Source organism: Canis aureus, chromosome 29 (assembly GCF_053574225.1).
Source record: "Canis aureus isolate CA01 chromosome 29, VMU_Caureus_v.1.0, whole genome shotgun sequence".
NCBI lineage: Eukaryota > Metazoa > Chordata > Mammalia > Carnivora > Canidae > Canis > Canis aureus.
Window position 1 is genome coordinate 39,267,834 of NC_135639.1, and position 24,375 is coordinate 39,292,208.

General features: G+C 39.2%; 1 protein-coding gene across 11 annotated transcripts in view; it reads right to left on the reverse strand.

Moving 5' to 3' along the window:
• Nucleotides 1–24,375, reverse strand: part of MARCHF8 (membrane associated ring-CH-type finger 8) — a 158,714-nt gene that overhangs the window by 73,256 nt on the left and 61,083 nt on the right. For 8 of the 11 annotated variants that reach the window (XM_077878552.1, XM_077878553.1, XM_077878560.1 and 5 more), the window contains one exon: nt 20,308–20,487. In XM_077878552.1, the coding sequence (XP_077734678.1) occupies nt 20,308–20,409 (102 nt within the window). In that variant the 5' untranslated portion in view covers nt 20,410–20,487. The remainder of the gene's footprint in view (nt 1–20,307; nt 20,488–24,375) is intronic. The other 3 variants (XM_077878556.1, XM_077878555.1, XM_077878557.1) reach the window with 1 other exon arrangement.

Here is a 24,375-nt window from a genome sequence, read left to right on the forward strand (position 1 = left end):
CACAATCAAAGAAAACAACACACCAATGTCTCTTCGGAACATAGATGCAAAAATTCTAGACAAGAATTTTAGCAATTCAAATACCATATATTAAAAAGTTAATACAGTATAGCCGGTTTATACCAGAAATGTAGGGTTGGTTTAACATTAAAAAAAAAAAAACCCCAACCAGTGTATTTTGCCATATTAACAAACTATGATGGTTACTTTTATGTGTCCACATGATTGAGCTAGCTAACGGATACCCAAATGGCTGGTAAAACATTATTTTGGGGTGCATCTATGAGAGGGATTCCAGAAGATATTAGCATTTGAATGCCCCTCCCCCTCAAAGCAGAGAGGCATTATCCAATCCACTGAGGGCCTGAATAAAACAAAAAAGCAGAGGAAGAGTGGATGTGTTCTGTTTGCTTGAGCTAGAACATCAATCTTATATTGCACTTGGATATCAGTACTCCTGGTTCTCAGGCCCTCAGACTCCAGCCTTCGGAATCAAACTGAGACTTACATTTGCTTCCCTGGTTTGAAGGCCTTTGGATTTGGACTAAATTATACCATCAAACATCTGGTTCTCCAGTTTGCAGATAGCAGGTGGTTGGATTTCTCAGCCTCTATAATCATGTGAGTCAATTCCTATAATAAATCTCATATCTAAATCTATATCTACACATCTATAGGTAAAGATATCTTATTGGTTCTGTCTCTCTGAAGATCCTCTGAAGACAACTATACAAAATAAAATATAAAAACTGTATGATCACCTCAGTAGACAGCACTCCAAGAATTCTTTGGTACATATTATTCCATCCAAACCCCTGCATTAAGAGACTTGAAAAAACACTAGCATAATTTCTAACTTCTCATGGCCATGTCCCTCTTAAGTTCCTGCCTAGAAAAACTCAAGGTTGCTAAATGCATTTGTTATTTGTTCCAGCCAATACCTAAAGATAGAGCCCCTGTATCCACTCTCTGTAGGAGAGTACAAGTCTAACTTGAAACAGCACCAGACAGCAAACCCAGATGGCTTAATCACACTGACTCCTTTTCAACTTTTTATAAATCTCTACGTCCCTGAATCTGCTCAAGCCCCCAATCATTTCCCATTTGTCCCTCCTCTCTGCTCCCTCATTCTCCTTTTAAAATATCCTGGTCACCTCCACACAAAAAGCTGAGTTCAATTCACACTGGATTCTCCTCCCTACTGTAATAGTTATTACTAAATAAAATCTACCCTATTGCTTTAATTAGAATACAGCTTTCACAGAAAAAGAATTTGACAAAACCTATGATTCATTCTTGACCAAAACTCTCAGCAAACTAGAGATAAAAGGAAGCTTAACCTGATACAGTGTATCTACAAAAAACATAGAGCTAACACTATGCTTAATATTGAAAGAATAAATGCTTTCCCCCTAAGATCAGGAACAACATGAGTATTAGAGATGTTCCCTAGGACAAAAACGGAGGAGGGACGCATGCATATAGAAAAGGGCAGCCTAAGGGACAATGGCATCTGTCTGCCTTTGGCTCACGGAGTGATCCTGGGGTCCCGGGATGGAGTCCCACATCAGGCTCCCTGCATGGAGCCTGCTTCTCCCTCTGCCTATGTCCCTGCCTCTCTCTCAGTATCTCTCTTGAATAAATAAATAAAATAACGAAGAAATCAAGAAAAGAAAGAAAGGAAGAGAGAGAGAGTAGGAGAGACAGAAAGGGGCAGCTTAAAACACTATTCACAGGTAACACAACTGCCTATGTGGAAAATTTAATGGAAGCAAAGCTACTAGAACTCATAAGTCAGTTTGCCAAAACTGCAAACAAGATATAAGATCAGGGGGTCGGGGCAAGATGGCGGAAGAGTAGGGTCCCCAAGTCACCTGTCCCCACCAAATTAACCTTCAAATCATCCTGAAAATCTATGAATTCGGCCTGAGATTTAAACAGAGACCAGCTGGAATGCTACAGTGAGAAAAGTTAGCGTTTTTTTTTGTTTTTTTTGTTTTTTGTTTTTTTTTCTTTTTTATGATAGGCACACAGTGAGAGAGAGAGAGGCAGAAACACAGGCAGAGGGAGAAGCAGGCTCCATGCACTGGGAGCCCGACGTGGGATTCGATCCCGGGTCTCCAGGATCGCGCCCTAGGCCAAAGGCAGGCGCCAAACCGCTGCGCCACCCAGGGATCCCAGAGTTCGCGCTTCTATCAAGGTAGAAAGACGGGGAAAAAGGAAATGAAACAAAAGGCCTCCAAGGGGGAGGGGCCCCGCAAGGAGCCGGGCTGAGGCCAGGGCGAGTGTCCCCAGGACAGGAGAGCCCTGTCCCGGAGAAGCAGGAGCTGCACCAATCTTCCCGGACGAAAAGGCGCCCGCAGGGAGTTAGAGCAGGACCCAGGAGGGCGGGGATGCCCTTGGGCTCCCGGGGGCACTAACAGACACCTGCGCCCCGGGGAGAGTGCGCTGAGCTCCCTAAGGGCTGCAGCGCCCACGGCAGGACCCGGAGCAGCTCGGAGGGAGTCGGGAAGAGGCTCAGCACGGAGGGGGCTGCACAGCCCCGGGAGCAGCTTGGAGGTGGCTCCAGCAGAGGCTCTGCACTCCACGCAGAAGCGGCTGCGTGGCCAGGAGCACAGGGCACCGGGGACACAGACCAGGATCCGGTGCTCCCTGCGAGACAGGCAGAACCCAGGAGGGCACAGGACAGCAAGGACACTCCTGCCCTCAGGTGAGCAGATCAGCGGCCCCGCTCCCGGAGCATTCAGGCACCTGCAGACTGAGAGCTTCGTAACTCTGTAGCTACTGCAGGAGCTGAATCCAGGGCTCCAGAGCTGGCCCCGCCACTGTGGTTGTTCCTCCTGGGGCTTCACAGGGTAAACAACCCCCACTGAGCCTTACAGTGGCCTCACCAGATAAGCAGCTTAAACATCACTCACTGAGCCCTGCACTAGGCAGGGGGCAGAGCAGCTCTCCAAAATGCTAACACCTGAAAATCAGCACAGCAGGCCCCTCCCTCAGAAGACCAGCTAGACGCCGGGGGAAAAAGAAATTATTGACCAAGCACCTCTGAAAGTTCCAGGGGAAGTCGAGGGATTTACAGTATACAGAATCAGAGGATACTCCCTCTTGTTTTTTTTGTTTTTTTGTTTTTTTTATTTCTATTTGCTTCCCACCCCTTTTCTTTTTTTTTTTCTTTTCTTTTTTTTTTCTTCTTTTTATCTTTTTCTATTCTTCTATCTCTTCTCTCTTTTTCTCCTTTTCCCAATATAACTTGTTTCGGCCACTCTGCACTGAGCAAAATGACTAGAAGGAAAACCTCACCTCAAAAGAAAGAATCAGAAACAGTCCTCACTCCCACCGAGTTACAAAATCTAGATTACAATTCAATGTCAGAAAGCCAATTCAGAAGCACTATTATACAGCTACTGGTAGCTCTAGAAAAAAGCATAAAGGACTCAAGAGACTTCATGACTGCAGAATTTAGATCTAATCAGGCAGAAATTAAAAATCAATTAAAGATGCAATCCAAACTAGAGGTCCTAAAGATGAGGAAGAACGACTGAGTGACATAGAAGACAGGTTGATGGCAAAGAGGGAAACTGAGGAAAAAAGAGACAAACAAAAGAGCATGAGGATAGATTAAGGGAAATAAATGACAGTCTGAGGAAGAAAAACTTACGTTTAATTGGGGTTCCCGAGGGCACCAAAAGGGACAGAGGTCCAGAATATGTACTTGAACAAATCATACCTGAAAACTTTCCTAATCTGGGAAGGGAAACAGGCATTCAGATCCAGGAAATAGAGAGATCCCCCCCTAAAATCAATAAAAACCGTTCAGCACCTCAACATTTAATAGTTATGCTTGCAAATTCCAAAGATAAAGAGGAGATCCTTAAAGCAGCAAGAGACAAGAAATCCCTGACTTTTATGGGGAGGAATACTAGGGTAACAGCAGACCTCTCCACAGAGACCTGGCAGGCCAGAAAGGGCTGACAGGATATATTCAGTGTCCTAAATGAGAAAAACATGCAACAAAGAATACTTTATCCAGCAAGGCTCTCATTCAGAATGGAAGGAGAGATAAAGAGCTTCCAAGACAGGCAGGAACTGAAAGAATATGTGACCTCCAAACCAGCTCTGCAAGTAATTTTAAGGGGGAACTCTCAAAATTCCCCTTTAAGAAGAAGTCCAATGGAACAATCCACAAAAACAGGGACTGAATAGGTATCATGATGACACTAAAGTCATATCTTTCAATAGTAACTCTGAACGAGAACGGGTTTAATGACCCCATCAAAGGGCACAGGGTGTCAGACTGGATAGAAAAGCAGGACCCATCTATTTGCTGTCTACAAGAGACTCATTTTAGACAGAAGGACACCTACAGCCTGAAAATAAAAGGTTGGAGAACCATTTACCATTCAAATGGTCCTCAAAAGAAAGCAGGGGTAGCCATCCTTATATCAGATAAACTAAAATTTACCCCGAAGACGATAGTGAGAGATGAAGAGGGACACTATATCATACTTAAAGGATCTATCCAACAAGAGGACTTAACAATCCTCAATATATATGCCCCGAATGTGGGAGCTGCCAATATATCAATCAATTCACAACCAAAGTGAAGAAATGCGTAGATAATAATACACTTATACTTGGTGACTTCAATGTAGCGCTTTCTATACTCGATAGGTCTTCTAAATACAACATCCCGAAAGAAACAAGAGCTTAAATGATACACTGGACCAGATGGATTTCACAGATATCTACAGAACTTTATATTCAAACTCAACTGAATACACATTCTTCTCAAGTGCACATGGAACTTTTTCCAGAATAGACCCATACTGGGTCACAAATCAGGTCTGAACCAATACAAAAGTTTGGGATCGTCCCCTGCGTATTCTCAGGCCATAATGCCTTGAAATTAGAACTAAATCACAACAAGAAGTTTGGAAGGACTTCAAATATGTGGAGGATATGGACCATCCTGCCAGAAGAGGAAAGGGTCAACCAAGAAATTAAGGAAGAATTAATAAGGATTAATGGAAACTAATGAGAATGAAGATATAACCATTCAAAATCTTTGGGATACAGTAAAAGCATCCTGAGGGGGAAATACATCACAATACAAGCATCCATCCAAAAACTGGCTAGAACGCAAATACAAAGCTAACCTTAACACCTAAAGGAGCTAGGGAAAAAACAGCAAACAGATCCTACACCCAGCAGAAGAAGAGAGTTAATAAAGATTCGAGCAAACTCAACGAAATCGAGACCAGAAGAACTGAGGAACATATCAACAAAACCAGGAGTTGGTTCTTTGAAAGAATTCATAAGATAGATAAACCATTAGCCAGCTTTATTAAAAAGAAGAGAGAGAAGACTCAAAAAAATCATAAATGAGAAAGGAGAGATCACTACCAACACCAAGGAAATAAAATGATTTTAAAAACATATTATGAACAGCTATACGCCAATAAATTAGGCAATCTAGAAGAAATGGACGTCTGGAAAACCACAAACTACCAAAACTGGAACATGAAGAAATAGAAAACCTGAACAGGCCAATAACCAGGGAGGAAATTGAAGCAGTCATCAAAAACCTCCCAAGACACAAAAGTCCAGGGCCAGATGGCTTCCCTGGGGAATTCTATCAAACGTTGAAAGAAGAAACCATACCTATTCTACTAAACCTGTTTGGAAAGATAGAAAGAGATGGAATACTTCCAAACTCATTCTATGAGGCCAGCATCACCTTAATTCCAAAACCAAAGACCCCACCAAAAAGGAAAATTATAGACCAATATCCCTGATGAACATGGATGCAAAAATTCTCAACAAGATACTGGCCAATAAGATCCAACAATACATTAAGAAGATTATTCACCATGACCAAGTAGGATTTATCCCCAGGATGCAAGGCTGGTTCAACACTCATAAAACAATCAATGAGATTCAACATATCAGCAAGAGAAAAAACAAGAACCCTATGATCCTTTCAATAGATGCAGAGAAAGCATTTGACAAAATACAGCATCCATTCCTGATCAATACTCTTCAGAGTGTAGGGATAGAGGGAACATTCCTTAACATCTTAAAAGCCATCTACGAAAAGCCCACAGCAAATATCATCCTCAATGGGAAGCACTGGGAGCCTTTCCCCTAAGATCAGGAACAAGACAGGGATGTCCACTCTCACCACTGCTATTCAACATAGTACTGGAAGTCCTAGCCTCAGCAATCAGACAACAAAAAGACATAAAAGGCATTCAAATTGGCAAAAAAGAAGTTAAACTCTTCTTTTTCGCCGATGACATGATACTCTACGTAGAAAACCCAAAAGACTCTACCCCAAGATTGCTAGAACTCATACAGCAATTTGGCAGTGTGGCAGGATACAAAATCAATGCCCAGAAGTCAGTGGCATTTCTATATACTAAAAATGAGACTGAAGAAAGAGAAATTAAGGAGTCAATCCCATTTACAATTGCACCCAAAAGCATAAGATACTTAGGAATAAACCTAACCAAAGAGGTAAAGGATCTATACCTTAAAAACTACAGAACACTTCTGAAAGAAAATGAGGAAGACACAAAGAGATGGAAAAATATTCCATGGTCATGGATTGGAAGAATTAATATTGAGAAAATGTCAATGTTACCCAGGGCAATATACACGTTTAATGCAATCCCTATCAAAATACCATGGACTTTCTTCAGAGAGTTAGAACAAATTATTTTAAGATTTGTGTGGAATCAGAAAAGACCCCGAATAGCCAAGGGAATATTTAAAAAGAAAACCATAGCTGGGGACATCACAATGCCAGATTTCAGGTTGTAGTACAAAGCTGTGGTCATCAAGACAGTGTGGCACTGGCACAAAAACAGACACATAGATCAATGGAACAGAATAGAGAATCCAGAGGTGGACCCTCAACTTTATGGTCAACTAATATTCGACATAGCAGGAAAGACTATCCACCAGCCAAAAGACGGTCTCTTCAATAAATGGTGCTGGGAAAATTGGACATCCACATGCAGCAGAGTGAAAGCAGACCACTCTCTTGCACCATACACAAAGATAAACTCAAAATGGATGAAAGATCTAAATGTGAGACAAGAATCCATCACATCCTAGAGGAGAACACAGGCAACACCCTTTTTGAACTCAGCTACAGCAACTTCTTGCAAGATACATCCATGATGGCAAAAGAAACAAAAGCAAAAATGAACTTTTGGGACTTCATCAAGATAAGAAGCTTTTGCACAGCAAAGGATACAGTCAACAAAACTCAAAGACAACCTACAGAATGGGAGAAGATATTTGCAAATGACATATCAGATAAAGGGCTAGCGTCCAAGACCTATACAGAAGTTATTAAACTCAACAGCAAAGAAACAAACAATCCAATCATGAAATCGGCAAAAGACATGAACAGAAATCTCACAGAGGAAGACATAGACATGGCCAACACGCATATGAGAAAATGCTACACATCACTTGCCATCAGGGAAATACACATCAAAACCACAATGAGATACCACCTCACACCAGTGAGAATGGGGAACATTAACAAGGCAGGAAACCACAAATGTGGGAGAGGATGTGGAGAAAGGGGAACCCTCTTACACTGTTGGTGGGAATGTGAACTGGTGCAGCCACTCTGGAAAACTATGTGGAGGCTCCTCAAAGAGTTAAAAATAGACCTGCCCTACAACCCAGCAATTGCACTGCTGGGTACTTACCCCAAAGATACAGATGCAGTGAAACGCCGGGACACCTGCACCCCGATGTTTATAGCAGCAATGTCCACAATAGCCAAACTGTGGAAGGAGCCTCGGTGTCCATCGAAAGATGAATGGATAAAGAAAATGTGGTTTATGTATACAATGGGATATTACTCAGCCATTAGAAACGACAAATACCCACTATTTGCTTCGACGTGGATGGAACTGGAGGGTATTATGCTGAGTGAAGTAAGTCAGTCGGAGAAGGACAAACATTATATGGTCTCATCATTTGGGGAATATAAATAATAGTGAAAGGGAATAAAGGGGAAAAGAGAGAAAATAAGTGGGAAATATCAGAAAGGGAGTCAGAACATGGAAGACTCCTAACTCTGGGACACTAACCAGGGTGGGTAGAAGAGGAGGAGGGCAGGGGTGTTATTCTGTATGTTGGTAAATTGAACACCAATAAAAAATTAATTTATTTAAAAAAATGTATCTGAGCAAGTAAAGCAGACATACCTTGATGAAAAAAAAAAAAAAAAAAAAAGAAGCAGGCTCCTTGCAGAGAGCCTGATGTGGGACTTGATTCTGGATTCTGGGATCATGGCCTGAGCCGAAGGCAGATGCTCAACCACTGAGCTACCCAGGAGCCCCAATGTTTAGCTTTTTAAGGAACTGCCAAACTGTTTTCCAAAGTGATTGTACAATTTTACATTCCTACCAGAAGTAGTAGATTTCTAATTCTATTACATCTCTGCCAACACTTGGTGTGGTCTTTTTAATTTTAGCATCTGATAGATATATACTTGCTTCTCATTGTGGTTTTAATTTGTATTTCCCTCATGAGTAATGATGCTGAGTGTTTTTCCATGTGCTTATTTTCCATCATTATGTTTGTTTGTTTGCTTTTTGCTGAAGAGCCTCTTTAAATCTTTTGTCCACTTAAAAATTGGTGGCGTTTTTTCTTATTGTTAAATTTCGAACATTCTGTATGTATTTTAGATACAAGTCTTTTACTAGATATATGCTTTACAAATGTTTTCTCCTAATGTCTGGATTGTCTTTTCAGGTTCCTGCCAGTGTCCTTTGAAGACTAAAGTTTGGTTTTAAGTTTTTTAATTTTGGTGAAGTCAAATTTATCCTTTTTTCCTTGTATTTATTGTACTTTTGGTGTTCTATTAAGAAAGCTTTATGTAGCCTAAAGGTGCAAATAGTATCTTAGAACTTTTATAGTTTTGGTTTCACATATATGTCTGTGAACTATTTTCAATTAATTTTGGTATGTTATATGAAGTATATATCCAATATGATTATTTTGTACAGTTGTTCCCCTAATATTTGTTGAATAGATTGAACTGTCTTTTCTCCATTCTGCATTACCTTAAATCAGTTGCCCATATATGTGTGTGCCTATTTCTTGACTCTTTTCTGTTTCAGTGATTTATTTACTATCTTTACACCAATACCACACTGTCATAAACAATCCAGCTTAATAATAAGTCTTGAAAATCAGATAGTGTTCTTTTTCATACGTGTTTTGCTTATTTTAGGTTTTTTTTTCACTTCATATGAATTTAAGAGTCAGATTGCCAGTTTATACACAGAAATAATCTTCTAGGATTTTTATTGGGATTATTGAATTTGTAGTTCGAGGGAGAATTGATATTTAACAACATTGAGTCTTGACTCATGAATAAGATATATCTCTTCTTTAATTAAGTCTTATCTAATTTCTCTTAGCAATGTTTTGTAGATTTCAGTGTGGAGATCAGTGTTAACAGATCTTTTGTACTATTTACCCCTATTTACTTTGTTCTTTTGCTGCTGGTGTAAATGGTACTGTTTTTTAAATTTTTAATTTCCTATTTATTGCTAATACATAAAAATAAAATTGATGTTTGTATATTGATCTTATATCTTATTTTTAATAATAAATTTATTTTTTATTGGTGTTCAATTTGCCAACATAAAGAATAACACCCAGTGCTCATCCCGTCAAGTGCCCACCTCAGTGCCCGCCACCCATTCATCCCCACTCCCTGCCCTCCTCCCCTTCCACCACCCCTAGTTCGTTTCCCAGAGTTAGGAGTCTTTACGTTCTGTCTCCCTTTCTGATATTTCCTACCCATTTCTTCTCCCTTCCTTTATATTCCCTTTCACTATTATTTATATTCCCCAAATGAATGATAACATACACTGTCCTTCTCCAATTGACTTACTTCACTCAGCATAATACCCTCCAGTTCCATCCACATTGAAGCAAATGGTGGGTATTTGTCGTATCTAATGGCTGAGTAATATTCCATTGTATACATAAACCACATCTTCTTTATCCATTCATCTAAGGAGCCTGCTTCTCCATCTGCCTGTGTCTCTGCCCTTCTCTGTGTGTCTCTCATGAATAAATAAAAAACTCTATATAAAAAAAGAAAAGCTGGAACAGCTGGGTGGCTCAGCAGTTGAGCACCTGCCTTTGGCTCAGGGCATGATCTGGCGGTCTCAGGATTGAGTCCCACATCAGGCTTCCTTCCTGCCTGGAGCCTGCTTCTCCCTTTGCCTACGTCTCTGCCTCTCTCTTTCCATGTCTCTCAGGAATAAATAAATAAAATCTTTTTAAAAAAGCGAAACATACATCTACATATGTTTCCACTCCTAGGTATTTACCCAAGGGAAAGGAAATATATGTCCATATGAGGGCTTGTAGGAATATTAACAGGAGCCTTATTCATAACAACCAAAAACTGGAAACAATCCACATGTCCATGAACAGGAGAATGAATAAACAAATTGTGGTAAATCCATACAATGAATACTATTCAGCAAGAAAAAGACACAACTTGTACATATACTAAACACACACACAGAGGAATATTCAGTCATCAAAAGAATGCAATCTTGGGATCCCTGGGTGGCGCAGCAGTTTGGCGCCTGCCTTTGGCCCAGGGCGCGATCCTGGAGACCCGGGATCGAATCCCACGTCGGGTTCCCAGTGCATGGAGCCTGCTTCTCCCTCTGCCTGTGTCTCTGCCTCTCTCTCTCTCTCTCTCTCTCTCTCTCTCTCTGTGTGACTACCATAAATAAATAAAAATAAAAAAAAAAAGAATGCAATCTTGCCATTTGCATCTACATGGATGGAACTAGAGGGAATTATGATAAGTGAAGTAAACCAGAGAAAGACAAATACATCATGATTTCAGTCATATGTGGAATTTAAGAAACAAAACAGATGAACATAGGGGAAGGTAAGGAAAAATAAGATGAAACAAGAGGGAGACAAACCATATGAGACTCATAACTATTGGAAACAAACTGAGGGTTGCTAGAGGGGAGGTAAGTAAGGGGATGGGATAACTGGGTGATGGGCATTAAGGAAAGCATGTGGAATATTACTCAACCAATGGAATTGGTGAATAACCACTACCTGCTTCGATGTGGAAGGAACTGGAGGGTATTACGCTGAGTGAAGTAAGTCGATCGGAGAAGGACAATCATTATACGGTTTCACTCATACGGGGAATATAAAAAATAGTGAAAGGGATTACAGGGGAAAGGAGATAAAATGAGTGGTAAAAATCAGAGAGGGTGACAAAACATGAAAAACTCCTAACTCTGGGAAATAAACAAGGCGTAGTGGAAGGGGAAGTGGTTGGGGTAATGGGCACTGAGGGGGGCACTTGATGGGATGAGCACTGGGTGATACGCTAAATATTGGCAAATCGAACTCCAATAAAAAATATACATATTAAAAAAAAAGATCAAGAGCTTCTTTCAAGGGGTTTCAGGTCAAATATTTGAAATTTCCTTCTGGCAATTTTATTGCTCCTGGGAATAGTATCTATTTGGATTAAAGAAATTAAATACATGGGAAGTATATTTTACAGAAATTCTGTACAACTATATAGTGCTTCCATCTGTTCATTTCTCATTTTTGTTACCTTGACTTTCCTGTCTTAAGACTCCTGAAATGATCAACACACTCACCTGCGGAGTCTGTGTCCATCTAGTCCGTACAACTCCTTCTCAGTGTATGAGAATACATCAACTATTTGGGATTAGAGACTTTGTGGTGGCTTCTTCCAAATTGTAGTTTAACTCAGGTTTGGTACCAAAGTAGTGTTTTTTGATGAGACTGTCATCGGTCAAGGTAACAAGGCTATCTCTGTAGCCTGGTATCACAGAGAAATTAGTTTGCCTCATGAAGAAATGCAAAGAACAGGTATTTACTTTTCAGTACTTGAAGCATAGTCACCAGTGTAATCTTCTGACTTTGCCAGAAAATATTTAATTCTTAACATTTGAGCCCTTTTTAACCAAATGTAGTCTGAATGTCATTTCAAATGATGATACAAATAAAGTCACGTTAACATTGGTTATCTAATGGAGGAGGGGCAAGAAGGCGGAAGAGTAGGGTGCCAAAGTCACCTGTCCCCACCAACTGTGTCCCCGATGGACACAGATGTAAAATTTCTCAACAAGGTACTAGCCAATAGGATCCAACAATACATTAAGAAGATTATTCACCATGACCAAGTGGGATGTATCCCTGGGATGCAAGGCTGGTTCAACACTTGTAAAGCAATCAATGTGATTGATCATATAAGCAAGAGAAAACTCAAAACCATATGATCCTCTCAATAGATGCAGAGAAAGCATTTGACAAAATACAGCATCCATTTCTGATCAAAACTCTTCAGAGTATAGGGATTAAGGGAACATTCCTCAGCATCTTAAAAGCAATCTGCGAAAAGCCCACAGTAATTATCATTCTTAATGGGAAAACTGGGAGCCTTTCCTCTAAGATCAGGAACAAGACAGGGATGTCCACTCTCACCACTGCTATTCAGCATAGTACTAGCAGTCCTAGCCTCAGCAATCAGATAACAAAAAGACATTAAAGGCATTCAAATTGGCAAAGATGTCAAACTCTCCCTCTTCGCCGATGACATGATACTCTACATAGAAAACCCAAAAGACTCCACCCCAAGATTGCTAGAACTCATACAGCAATTTGGCAGTGTGGCAGGATACAAAATAAATTCCCGGATGTCAGTGGCATTTCTATACACTAACAATGAGACTGAAGAAAGAGAAATTAAAGAGTCAATCCCATTTACAATTGCACCCAAAAGCATAAGTCACCTAGGAATAAACCTAACCAAAGAGGTAAAGGAACTATACCCTAAAAACTACAGAACACATCTGAAAGAAATTGAGGAAGACACAAAGAGATGGAAAAATATTCCATGGTCATGGATTGGAAGAATTAATATTGTGAAAATGTCAATGTTACCCAGGGCAATATACACGTTTAATGCAATCCCTATCAAAATACCATGGACTTTCTTCAGAGAGTTAGAACAAATTATTTTAAGATTTGTGTGGAATCAGAAAAGACCCCGAATAGCCAGGGGAATTTTAAAAAAGAAAACCATAGCTGGGGGCATCACAATGCCAGATTTCAGGTTGTACTACAAAGCTGTGGTCATCAAGACAGTGTGGTACTGGCACAAAAACAGACACATAGATCAGTGGAACAGAATAGAGAATCCAGAAGTGGACCCTGAACTTTATGGGCAACTAATATTCGATAAAGGAGGAAAGACTATCCATTGGAAGAAAGACAGTCTCTTCAATAAATGGTGCTGGGAAAATTGGACATCCACATGCAGAAGAATGAAACTAGACCACTCTCTTTCACCATACACAAAGATAAACTCAAAATGGATGAAAGATCTAAATGTGAGACAAGATTCCATCAAAATCCTAGAGAAGAACACAGGCAACACCCTTTTTGAACTCGGCCATAGTAACTTCTTGCAAGATACATCCACGAAGGCAAAAGAAACAAAAGCAAAAATGAACTATCGGGACTTAATCAAGATAAGAAGCTTTTGCATAGCAAAGGATACAGTCAACAAAACTCAAAGACAACCTACAGAATGGGAGAAGATATTTGCAAATGACATATCAGATAAAGTGCTAGTTTCCAAGATCTATAAAGAACTTATTAAACTCAACACCAAAGAAACAAACAATCCAATCATGAAATGGGCAAAAGACATGAACAGAAATCTCACAGAGGAAGACATAGACATGGCCAACATGCACATGAGAAAATGCTCTGCATCACTTGCCATCAGGGAAATACAAATCAAAACCACAATGAGATACCACCTCACACCAGTGAGAATGGGGAAAATTAACAAGGCAGGAAACAACAAATGTTGGAGAGGATGTGGAGAAAAGGGAACCCTCATACACTGTTGGTCAGAATGTGAACTGGTGCAGCCACTCTGGAAAACTGTGTGGAGGTTCCTCAAACAGTTAAAAATATACCTGCCCTACGACCCAGCAATTGCACTGCTGGGGATTTACCCCAAAGATACAGATGCAGTGAAACGCCGGGACACCTGCACCCCGATGTTTATAGCAGCAATGGCCACGATAGCCAAACTGTGGAAGGAGCCTCGGTGTCCAAAGAAAGATGAATGGATAAAGAAGATGTGGTTTATGTATACAATGGAATATTACTCAGCTATTAGAAATGACAAATACCCACTATTTGCTTCAACGTGGATGGAACTGGAGGGTATTATGATGAGTGAAGTAAGCCAGTCGGAGAAGGACAAACATTATATGTTCTCATTCATGTGGGGAATATAAATAATAGTGAAAGGGAATATAAGGGAAGGGGGAAGAAATGTGTGGGAAATATCAGAAAGGGAGACAGAACGTAAAGACTGCTAACTCTGGGAAACGAACTAGGGGTGTTGGAAGGGGAGGAGGGCAGGGGGTGGGAGTGAATGGGTGACGGGCACTGGGGGTTATTCTGTATGTTAGTAAATTGAACACCAATAAAAAATAAAAAATAAAAAAATAAAAAAAAAAAAAAAAAAAGAAAACCATAACTGGGGGCATCACAATGCCAGATTTCAGGTTGAACTACAAAGCTGTGGTCATGAAGACAGTGTGGTACTGGCACAAAAACAGACACATAGATCAATGGAACAAAATAGAGAATCCAGAGGTGGACCCTCAACTTTATGGTCAACTAATATTCGACATAGCAGGAAAGACTATCCACTAGCCAAAAGATGGTCTCTTCAATAAATGGTGCTGGAAAAATTGGATAGCCACATGCAGAAGAATGAAACTGGACCATTCTCTTACACCATACACAAGATAAACTCAAAATGCATGAAAGATTTAAATGTGAGACAAGATTCCATCAAAATCCTAGAGGAGAACACAGGCAACACCCTTTTTGAACTCGGCCACAGTAACTTCTTGCAAGATACATCCATGAAGGCAAAAGAAACAAAAGCAAAAATGAACTTTTGGGACTTCATGAAGATAAGAACCTTTTGCACAGCAAAGGATACAGTCAACAAAACTAAAAGACAACCTGCAGAATGGGAGAAGATATTTGCAAATGACCTATCAGATAAAGGAGTAGTATCTCAGATCTATAAAGAACTTGTATGTTGAGTTTTCAACAGCAAAGAAACAAACAATCCAATCATGAAATGGGTAAAAGACATGAATAGAAATTTCACAGAGAAAGACATAGGCATGGCCAACAAGCACATGAGAAAATGCTCCGCATCACTGGCCATCAGGGAAATACACATCAAAACCACGATGAGATACCACCTCACACCAGTGAGAATGGGGAAAATTAATAAGACAGGAAACAACAAATGTGGGAGAGGATGTGGAGAAACGGGAACCCTCTTGCACTGTTGGTGGGAATGTGAACTGGTGCAGCCACTCTGGAAAACTGTGTGGAGGGTCCTCAAAGAGTTAAAAATAGATCTGCCCTACGACAAAATTCCCAAAGATACAGATGCAATGAAACACCGGGAAACCTGCACCCCGAATTTTCTAGCAGCAATGTCCATAATAGCCAAACTGTGGAAGGAGCCTCGGTGTCCATAGAAAGATGAATGGATAAAGAAGATATGGTTTATGTATACAATGGAATATTACTCAGCCATTAGAAACGACAAATACCCACCATTTGCTCTGATGTGGATGGACCTTGAGGTTATTATGCTGAGTGAAATAAGTCAATTGGAGAAGGACAAACATTATATGGTCTCATTCATCTGGGGAATATAAAAAATAGTGAAAGGGAATTAAGGAGAAAGGAGGAAAAAATAAGTGGGAAATATCAGAATGGGAGACAGACCATGAGAGACTCCTAACTCTGGGAAACGAACAAAGGGTGGTGGAAAGGGAAGTGGGCGGGGGGTGGGGGTCACTGGGTGATGGGCACTGAGGGGGGCACTTGATGGGATGAACACTGGGTGTTATGCTATATGTTGGCAAATTGAACTCCAATTAAAGAATATATGTAAAAAAATAAAAATAAAAATAAAAATTGAAGTGAAAAAAAAACCCACTTAACAAAAAAAAAAAAACATTGGTTATCTAAAAAAAGGAGGGCACAAGATGTCATGAGTACTGGATGCCATGTAACTGATGAATCACTAAATTGTCTCTGAAACATAATATACTATATGTTAAATTGAATTTTTAAAAAATTAAATAAATAAGGACATAACTATAATGCACATAGTGTGGATTTAATCTCAAAAGAATTAATCTTTGAAAAATGCTAGATTAAAAAGAGTACATAACATATTATTCCATCTATTTAAAACCCTAGAAAATGCAAACATCTACAGTGAAAGAAAGCAGATCAATGACGGCTTAAGGAAGAGGCATGAGGAAACTTTTGGGAGTGATGGATATGCTCACAATCTTGCTTGAGAAGATACTGTATGCTTTTTTTTTTATACTGTATGCTTTAAATATGTATTGTTTATTGGATGTCAATTATACTCTAATAAAGCTGTTTAAAAATGCAGTAAGGGCAGCCCAGGTGGCTCAGTGGTTTAGCGCCACCTTCAGCCTAGAGTGTGATCCTGGAGTCCTGGGATCAAGTCCCATGGCGGGCTCCCTGCATGGAGTCTGCTTCTCCCTCTACCTGTGTCTCTGCCTCTCTGTGTGTGTGTGTATCTCTCATGCATAAGTAAATAAAATCTTTTAAAAATGAAAGAAAGAAAGAAAGAAAGAAAGAAAGAAAGAAAGAAAGAAAGAAAGAAAGAAAGAAAGAAAGAAAGAAAGAAAGAAAGAAAGAAAAGAAAGAGAGAAAGAAAGAAAGAAAGAAAGAAAGAAAGAAAGAAAGAAAGAAAGAAAGAAAGAAAGAATAATAAAAAATAATCCTGAAAAATGTAAAGGGACCCAGTGAACCACAAGACAGAGTTAAGTCTTGATAAGAAATTGATAGGGATGCCTGGGTGGCTCAGTGGTTGAGCGACTGCCTTTGGCTCAGGGCATGATCGTGGATCAAGTTCCATGATGGAGTCCCACACCAGATTCCCTGCATGCTTTTCCCTCTGCCTAAGTTTTCGCCTCTCTCCTTCTGTGTCTCTCATGAGTAAATAAATCAATTTTTTTTAAGAAAGAGAAATAACTCCCTAAACTATAAGGAAAAAAACATTCTAAAAAAAAAAAAACCCTATGTAGAATATATTCCTAATAGAAGGAATGCAAACAATCTGCATGTCAGGTTTCTAAATGCAGACCAGACTCTGGAAGGCAATGGATCAATACTTACAAAACACTAAGGAAAAAAAAATACTCAAGAAACATCTACCCAGTTCATAAGCAATAGCAGCAGAAATCCTTTTATTATAAAAAATTCCTCTTAATTCCACAGTGGTCCCCATACCATTAAAATTAAATTCACTCATTCATTCAACAACTGTATTGACTACTGTGTAAAAGTCATTAACTCTTCTTAGAACTGTATAGATGTGGGCTCATGCAATGGAGCTATAGAATCATGTATCTGATAAACATAGGTAAAACTGTCAATGTTAATGATTGGATTATTTGATTCTGGGTAAACTGCAAGGCCCCTCTCTTCTCACAAGATTCAGAAGGAATAAAACTGTTATTGATGTAATGCACCATCTCCTGTTAACCAAGAGATTGTGAGATAAAGTTAAATCTTTGCACCTCTGAGAACAGTGGATGATGAGCAGGAAAGGAGTGTCTCTTTCAGCAGTGCTTCTCTTCCTTCCTCTTCTCCTCTCCCAAATACAGAAGATCATAAATTATACCAAAGAACTCTGTTTTGAACTTATTGTGCCAGAGAAACTAGATAAAGAAAAACAATCTCCAATGGACAAAAATTTGCCTTCCAAATCATTCTGATACATTTCAGAACCTAGACTTCTACAAAAATCATTTTTAGCAACATGCCAGCTGCTGCCAAAACTGTTATGGAACCCTTTCAAACTCCTGTGTCAGCTGCAACTCCACTACCTGCAGCCGCACCTTGGCACCATGATTCCCAAAACCATCACACTGTCATCAGGTTCAAAGTATTCCCCACACTAAAATGGGACAGAATGGTGCCTCTTCCCAATACCAATTAAAATCCCAATTCCATGAATATGGTCATTAATGCTACTTATTTAAACCTTAAAAACCCCATCAAATAGATCAATTCAGTAAGTATGTATGTATAGGTGTATACATACATGTACATATGTATATACACATGTATATGTGTATACACATATGTGTGTATGTACAGACATACATATCCTGTCTATACATACATACATTACAATATATATACACATATCAAGAAATTCCTGCTATCTGGTGTCCAAATTTGACACAGCAATGAATAGAGACCGAGCAACCTCAACGTGGTATAGGCAAGCACCTTAGCCTAAAAAATGTTCTATGTAGTAGTATTTAAAAATCCATTTGGGCTAAAGGGTTACAAAAAAAGACCATTAATTTAAATGAATCTTTTTTTTTCTGGTTTCTAATTTAAATGAATCTTAAATGAAGACTATTAACTTAAATGAAAACTGAAATAATATGGGGAGATGGGGTATTCTTTCAGCTCCAGTAAATTGAGGAAAAACTAAAATTTTGAAAATAATATATCCCAAGCCCATCTATACCACCACCACCCCTGGTCAGGCTTTCAACCAATGCTGACCACACTCCTCCTAAGAGCTCAGAAACAGAAAGGGTGCAGACTGATGACACAAACAACTGAAAAAAGGAAAACACAAACTAAGAATATGGAGACCTTTCTTAAGTTATATGGTACCTTTTTATCTTCCACAGTCAATCTACCTCAAGAGCTATGGTATGATAAGTTTGGGGGTTTTTTTTTTTTTCATTATTTTAATAATAAGGCAAAGAGTGGTATCCTGTCTACTATAATGACTCAATTTCAAACAAGACATCATTTTTTGATTTAACATGGATTCTTTAGAGTCTTCAGTAAAGATTTACTACAAAAGAGGAATGCTGTGAGAACTACTGAGCACATGTCTACACAGCACATCGCAAGGCAAGGAGAAAGTAGGAGTCATCCCTGACTCCTCCCTATCTCACCCCACACAAAATTATCAAGCCCAGTGTGTTAATAAGCTAATTATCTCTATATCCCCACTACTCTATCCTAGACAAAGTCACTATCACCTTTTCCTTATAGGTCAGAGATTGGCAAACTACAGCCTATAAGCCAAAACTGGCCTGTCACCTGTTTTTTTGAAAGAAAAGATTTATTGGTACACAGTCATGACCATTCATTCTTTGGCTATTTTCATGCTGCAATGGTAGAATTGAGGAAATATGACTATCTGGCCCACCAAGTCTAAAACATACATTATCTGGCCCTTTTTAGAAAAAGTTTACCAAACTTGGCCTAGGTAGGCTATTAAATAATCCTCTAACTAGACTCTCTACCACTCATTGAATTCACTCTCCAAACTGCAGTCTGCATGAAATGCTTTAAGAACACAAATTTGATCATTCATTCTCCTGCAAACATAAACCCAAATTCCTTATGGTAACTCCTATAACTTTTCCAACCTCCTATCTTGCCACTACCCTTTATATTCCAGTTATTCTGTTTTAATCTCTTCAAGCTCACATTACTTTAAATTTGGGCTTTCAGCATATAATATTACTTCCAATTGGGATACTCTACCTTTCTCTAGCTAACTTCAGGTCATATAAAGGTCATTTTCTCCAGGAAGCCATTCCTGACCTCCTGAACTGGAATTCGGTAGTTCTGCATTCCTCCATTGCTAATTTTACTGTTGGATTCCAATGTATTTTAACTGTCAGACCAGATCAAGAGCCGTATAAGGGCAGAGACAGGCTCTATGCTGTTAACTATGATACCCTTGCAGCAAACAGAGACTAGTATGTATGAGGTCTTCATAAAACCTTGATTCAAATTAATTTATCCTTTGTATCATGTTTTGAGAATTCAAAGAACTTTTCCTCAGAAATTTATCATAAATAAACATACCATTTTAGGCAATGAAGATAAACAATCATGTATAACCATGGCAGAATAAGTTGATACCAAATCTGAAAACCTAGAAACCTGCAGAGAAAAATTCCAAGCCCAACTATTTATACCATGTGTATTTTAGTATATTACTGGAGAAAACCTTGGTCGTCAGAGCCTATCATTCTAGGCCATCTATAATGAAAACAACAAAAATAATGAAACTAAATTAAAGTATTCTCCTAATACCTGCTCTTCCCTCTCCTTTTCTTTGGTCTTACTTCTGTAGATTCTAGCAGAGGTAGCATCCTGGGTTGGAATAGCAGAGATCTGATGCAGTGGCATGCTCATCCCAGCCTCCTGTCTGGTTGTCTTCTTTACTGAAGAGACTCTCCAGTGGTAGAGTCATTTTGGGCCATGGACTTCAAGCTGAGAGAAAAAAGACAAGACATAACTGAGATAAAACACTTCAAATTTCCAACAGTGAGATTAGCATTTTATATTTATTCATATATTTATATTCTTATATTCATATTTGAATCAGTTACAATGACTGACATAAATACTTGATCTTCAAAAACAATAGAAGATAAATGTCTTATGGGGAAAATTTTAACACTTTTTCTTATGTAATAAGACAGAAACACCTGAAAGAGGCTGTGGATCAGCTACATGTATAATCAGATGTTAATTTTCCATTGGCTATTAGGTTTTAGTGTCATCCTTTATTTTAAGAATATTTCTGAAGTTAATTTTTTTCCTTGAAAAAAAGCACTCATTCTGATAAAAGTAGTAATCTTGCCTTAAAACTATTGCCCTTGAAACCACATAAATTTAAGGTATCTATGATCTCTGCTTAACGTTCTGAAAGTCTAGATACTCTAGACCAGTTGTTGGCAAACTTTTCCTATAAAGGGCCAGGGAGTAAATATTTTAGGAACTGTGGAGCATATATTTTTTAAATTACTCAATTCTGTTGTCCCGTGAAAGAAGGCACAATAAGTGTGTAAATTAACAAGAATCGTTAAATTCCAATAAAACTTTACTTACAAAAATAGATGGCTAGCTAGATTTGGCTCACAGCTTATAGTTTGCTAACCCTGTTCTTTTTTTTTAATAATAAATTTATTTTTTAATTGGTATTCAATTTGCCAACATACAGAATAACACCCAGTGCTCATCCCATCAAGTGCACCCCTCAGTGCCCGCTTCCAAGTCACCCCCATCTCCTGCCCCCCTCCCCTTCCACCACCCCTGTTCATTTCCAGAGTTAGGAGTCTTCCATGTTCTGTCTCCCTTTGATATTTCCTACCCATTTCTTCTCCCTTCCCCTCTATTCTTTTCACTATTATTTATATTCCCCAAATGAATGAGACCATATAATGTTTGTCCTTCTCCGATTGACTTATTTCACTCAGCATAATACCCTCCAGTTCCATCCACGTCGAGCAAATGGTGGGTATTTGTGTTTCTAATGGCTGAGTAATATTCCATTGTATACATAGACCACATCTTCTTTATCCATTCATCTTTCGATGGACACCGAGGCTCCTTCCACAGTTTGGCTATTGTGGACATTGCTGCTAGAAACATCAGGGTGCAGGTGTCCCGGCGTTTCATTGCATCTGTATCTTTGGGGTAAATCTCCAACAGTGCAATTGTTGGGTCGTAGGGCAGGTCTATTTTTAACTCTTTGAGGAACCTCCACACAGTTTTCCAAAGTGGCTGCACCAGTTCACATTCTGACCAACAGTGCAAGAGGGTTCCCCTTTTTCCACATCCTCTCCAACATTTGTTGTTTCCTGCCTTGTTAATTTTCCCCATTCTCACTGGTGTGAGGTGGTAGCTCATTGTGGTTTTCATTTGTATTTCCCTGATGGCAAGTGATGTGGAGCATTTTCTCATGTGCGTGTTGGCCATGTCTATGTCTTCCTCTGTGTTCATGTCTTTTGCCCATTTCATGATTGGATTGTTTGTTTCTTTGCTGTTGAGTTGAATAAGTTCTGTATAGGTCTTGGATGCTAGCCCTTTATGTGATATGTCATTTGCAAATATCTTCTCCCATTCTGTAGGTTGTCTTTTAGTTTTGTTGACTGTATCCTTTGCTGTGCAAAAGCTTCTTATCTTCATGAAGTCCCAAAAGTTCATTTTTGCTTTTGTTTCTTTTGCCTTCATGGATGTATCTTGCAAGAAGTTGCTGTAGCCGAGTTCAAAAAGGGTGTTGCCTGTGTTCTCCTCTAGGATTTGATGGAATCTTGTCTCACATTAAGATCTTTCATCCATTTAGAGTTTATCCTTGCGTGTGGTGCAAGAGAGTGGTCTAGTTTCATTCTTCTGCATGTGGATGTCCAATTTTCCCAGCACCATTTATTGAAGAGACTGTCTTTTTTCCAGTGGATAGTCTTTCCTCCTTTATCGAATATTAGTTGACCATAAAGTTGAGGGTCCACTTCTGGGTTCTCTATTCTGTTCCATTGATCTATGTGTCTGTTTTTGTGCCAGCACCACGCTGTCTTGATGACCACAGCTTTGTAGGACAACCTGAAATCTGACATTGTGATGCCCCCAGCTATGGTTTTCTTTTTTAAAATTCCCCTGGCTATTCGGGGTCTTTTCTGATTCCACACAAATCTTAAGATAATTTGTTCCAACTCTGAAGAAAGTCCATGGTATTTTGATAGGGATTGCATTAAATGCGCAAATTGCCCTGTGTAACATTGACATTTTCACAATATTAATTCTGCCAATCCATGAGCATGGAATATTTTTCCATCTCTTTGTGTCTTCCTCAATTTCTTTCAGAAGTGGTCTGTAGTTTTTAGGGTATAGATCCTTTACCTCCTTGGTTAGGTTTATTCCTAGGTATCTTATGCTTTTGGGTGCAATTGTAAATGGGATTGACTCCTTCATTTCTCTTTCTTCAGTCTCATTGTTAGTATATAGAAATGCCACTGACATCCGGGAATTGATTTTGTATCCAGCCACACTGCCAAATTGCTGTATGAGTTCTAACAATCTTGGAGTGGAGTCTTTTGGGTTTTCTACGTAGAGTATCCTGTCATCGGCGAAGAGGGAGATTTTGACTTCTTCTTTGCCAATTTGAATGCCTTTAATGTCTTTTATGTTGTCTGATTGCTGAGGCTAGGACTTCTAGTACTATGTTGAATAGCAGTGGTGAGAGTGGACATCCCTGTCTTGCTCCTGATCTTGGGGGAAAGGCTCCCAATGCTTCCCCATTGAGGATGATATTTGCTGTGGGCTTTTCTTAGATCGCTTTTAAGATGTTGAGGAATGTTCCCTCTATCCCTACACTCTGAAGAGTTTTGATCAGAAATGGATGCTGTATTTTGTCAAATGCTTTCTCTGCATCTATTGAGAGGATCATATGTGCTAACCCTGTTCTAAGGAATTTTCCAGGGAAGATGAGGGTCATCATGGATATCCCGGGATCCTCCAAAGGTTGCCCCTAGGTAAAATAAGAGTTTCTAAATAAGCTATATTCTGTGATTCCAGGCATTCCTCCAAAGTACCTGGTAATTGAATTGTGTGTTCTCTATCCCCTCCACCCTGTCCCCACTGCAATCTATCAAACTGAATATATAAAACCAATTATATACACGAATTATCCAGAAAGTTTAATATAATAATATTTGATGCTATTAGAACTTTAACAAAGAATGGGAGCAATAAACCAAAGCATGAATCTCTAATTTGGGGATTTTCACTTATTAACCATGTACTGGAGGGTGGAATAAGCTAGGAGCGTAAACAACAGGGCCTGGAAACTCTGAGGTCATATTTGATGAGTAGCTATTTATTCCGCCCAGCCCTAAGGTCCTCTCTAAAGGGCAACCAGCTATTCCACCTCTCCCCAAACTCTGCTCTGAACCAAAAGTAGGTGTTTGTGTGGCTGGTCTCATTTCTGACTGTGTTACTAACCAAACCAACGAGCAACAGAACTCACAAAATTAATTTCTTTCACTAGATTCTCTGATCAAGAAGCAACAAGAATGAATAAGAAACTGGAAGGGATCAACACTATGAGAAAATGAACTAAAAGAATATTGTTTTTAAAAGTCTACTGTTAAATAAATAATAAATAAAAATAAAAGTCTACTGTTATAATAGGTGGGTGATCATTGATAACCAATAAAAGAGGAAAATATAGTTGATATAATGTCTAGATATTATAATCACTAATTAATTAAGTATGAGTGTCTACATACTATACATTACCTACTCTATCTTAAGCCTTTGATGAGGCTGACACGGATGGAGCACTATGTCCAACAAATGGCCTGAATATTTATGTTCACA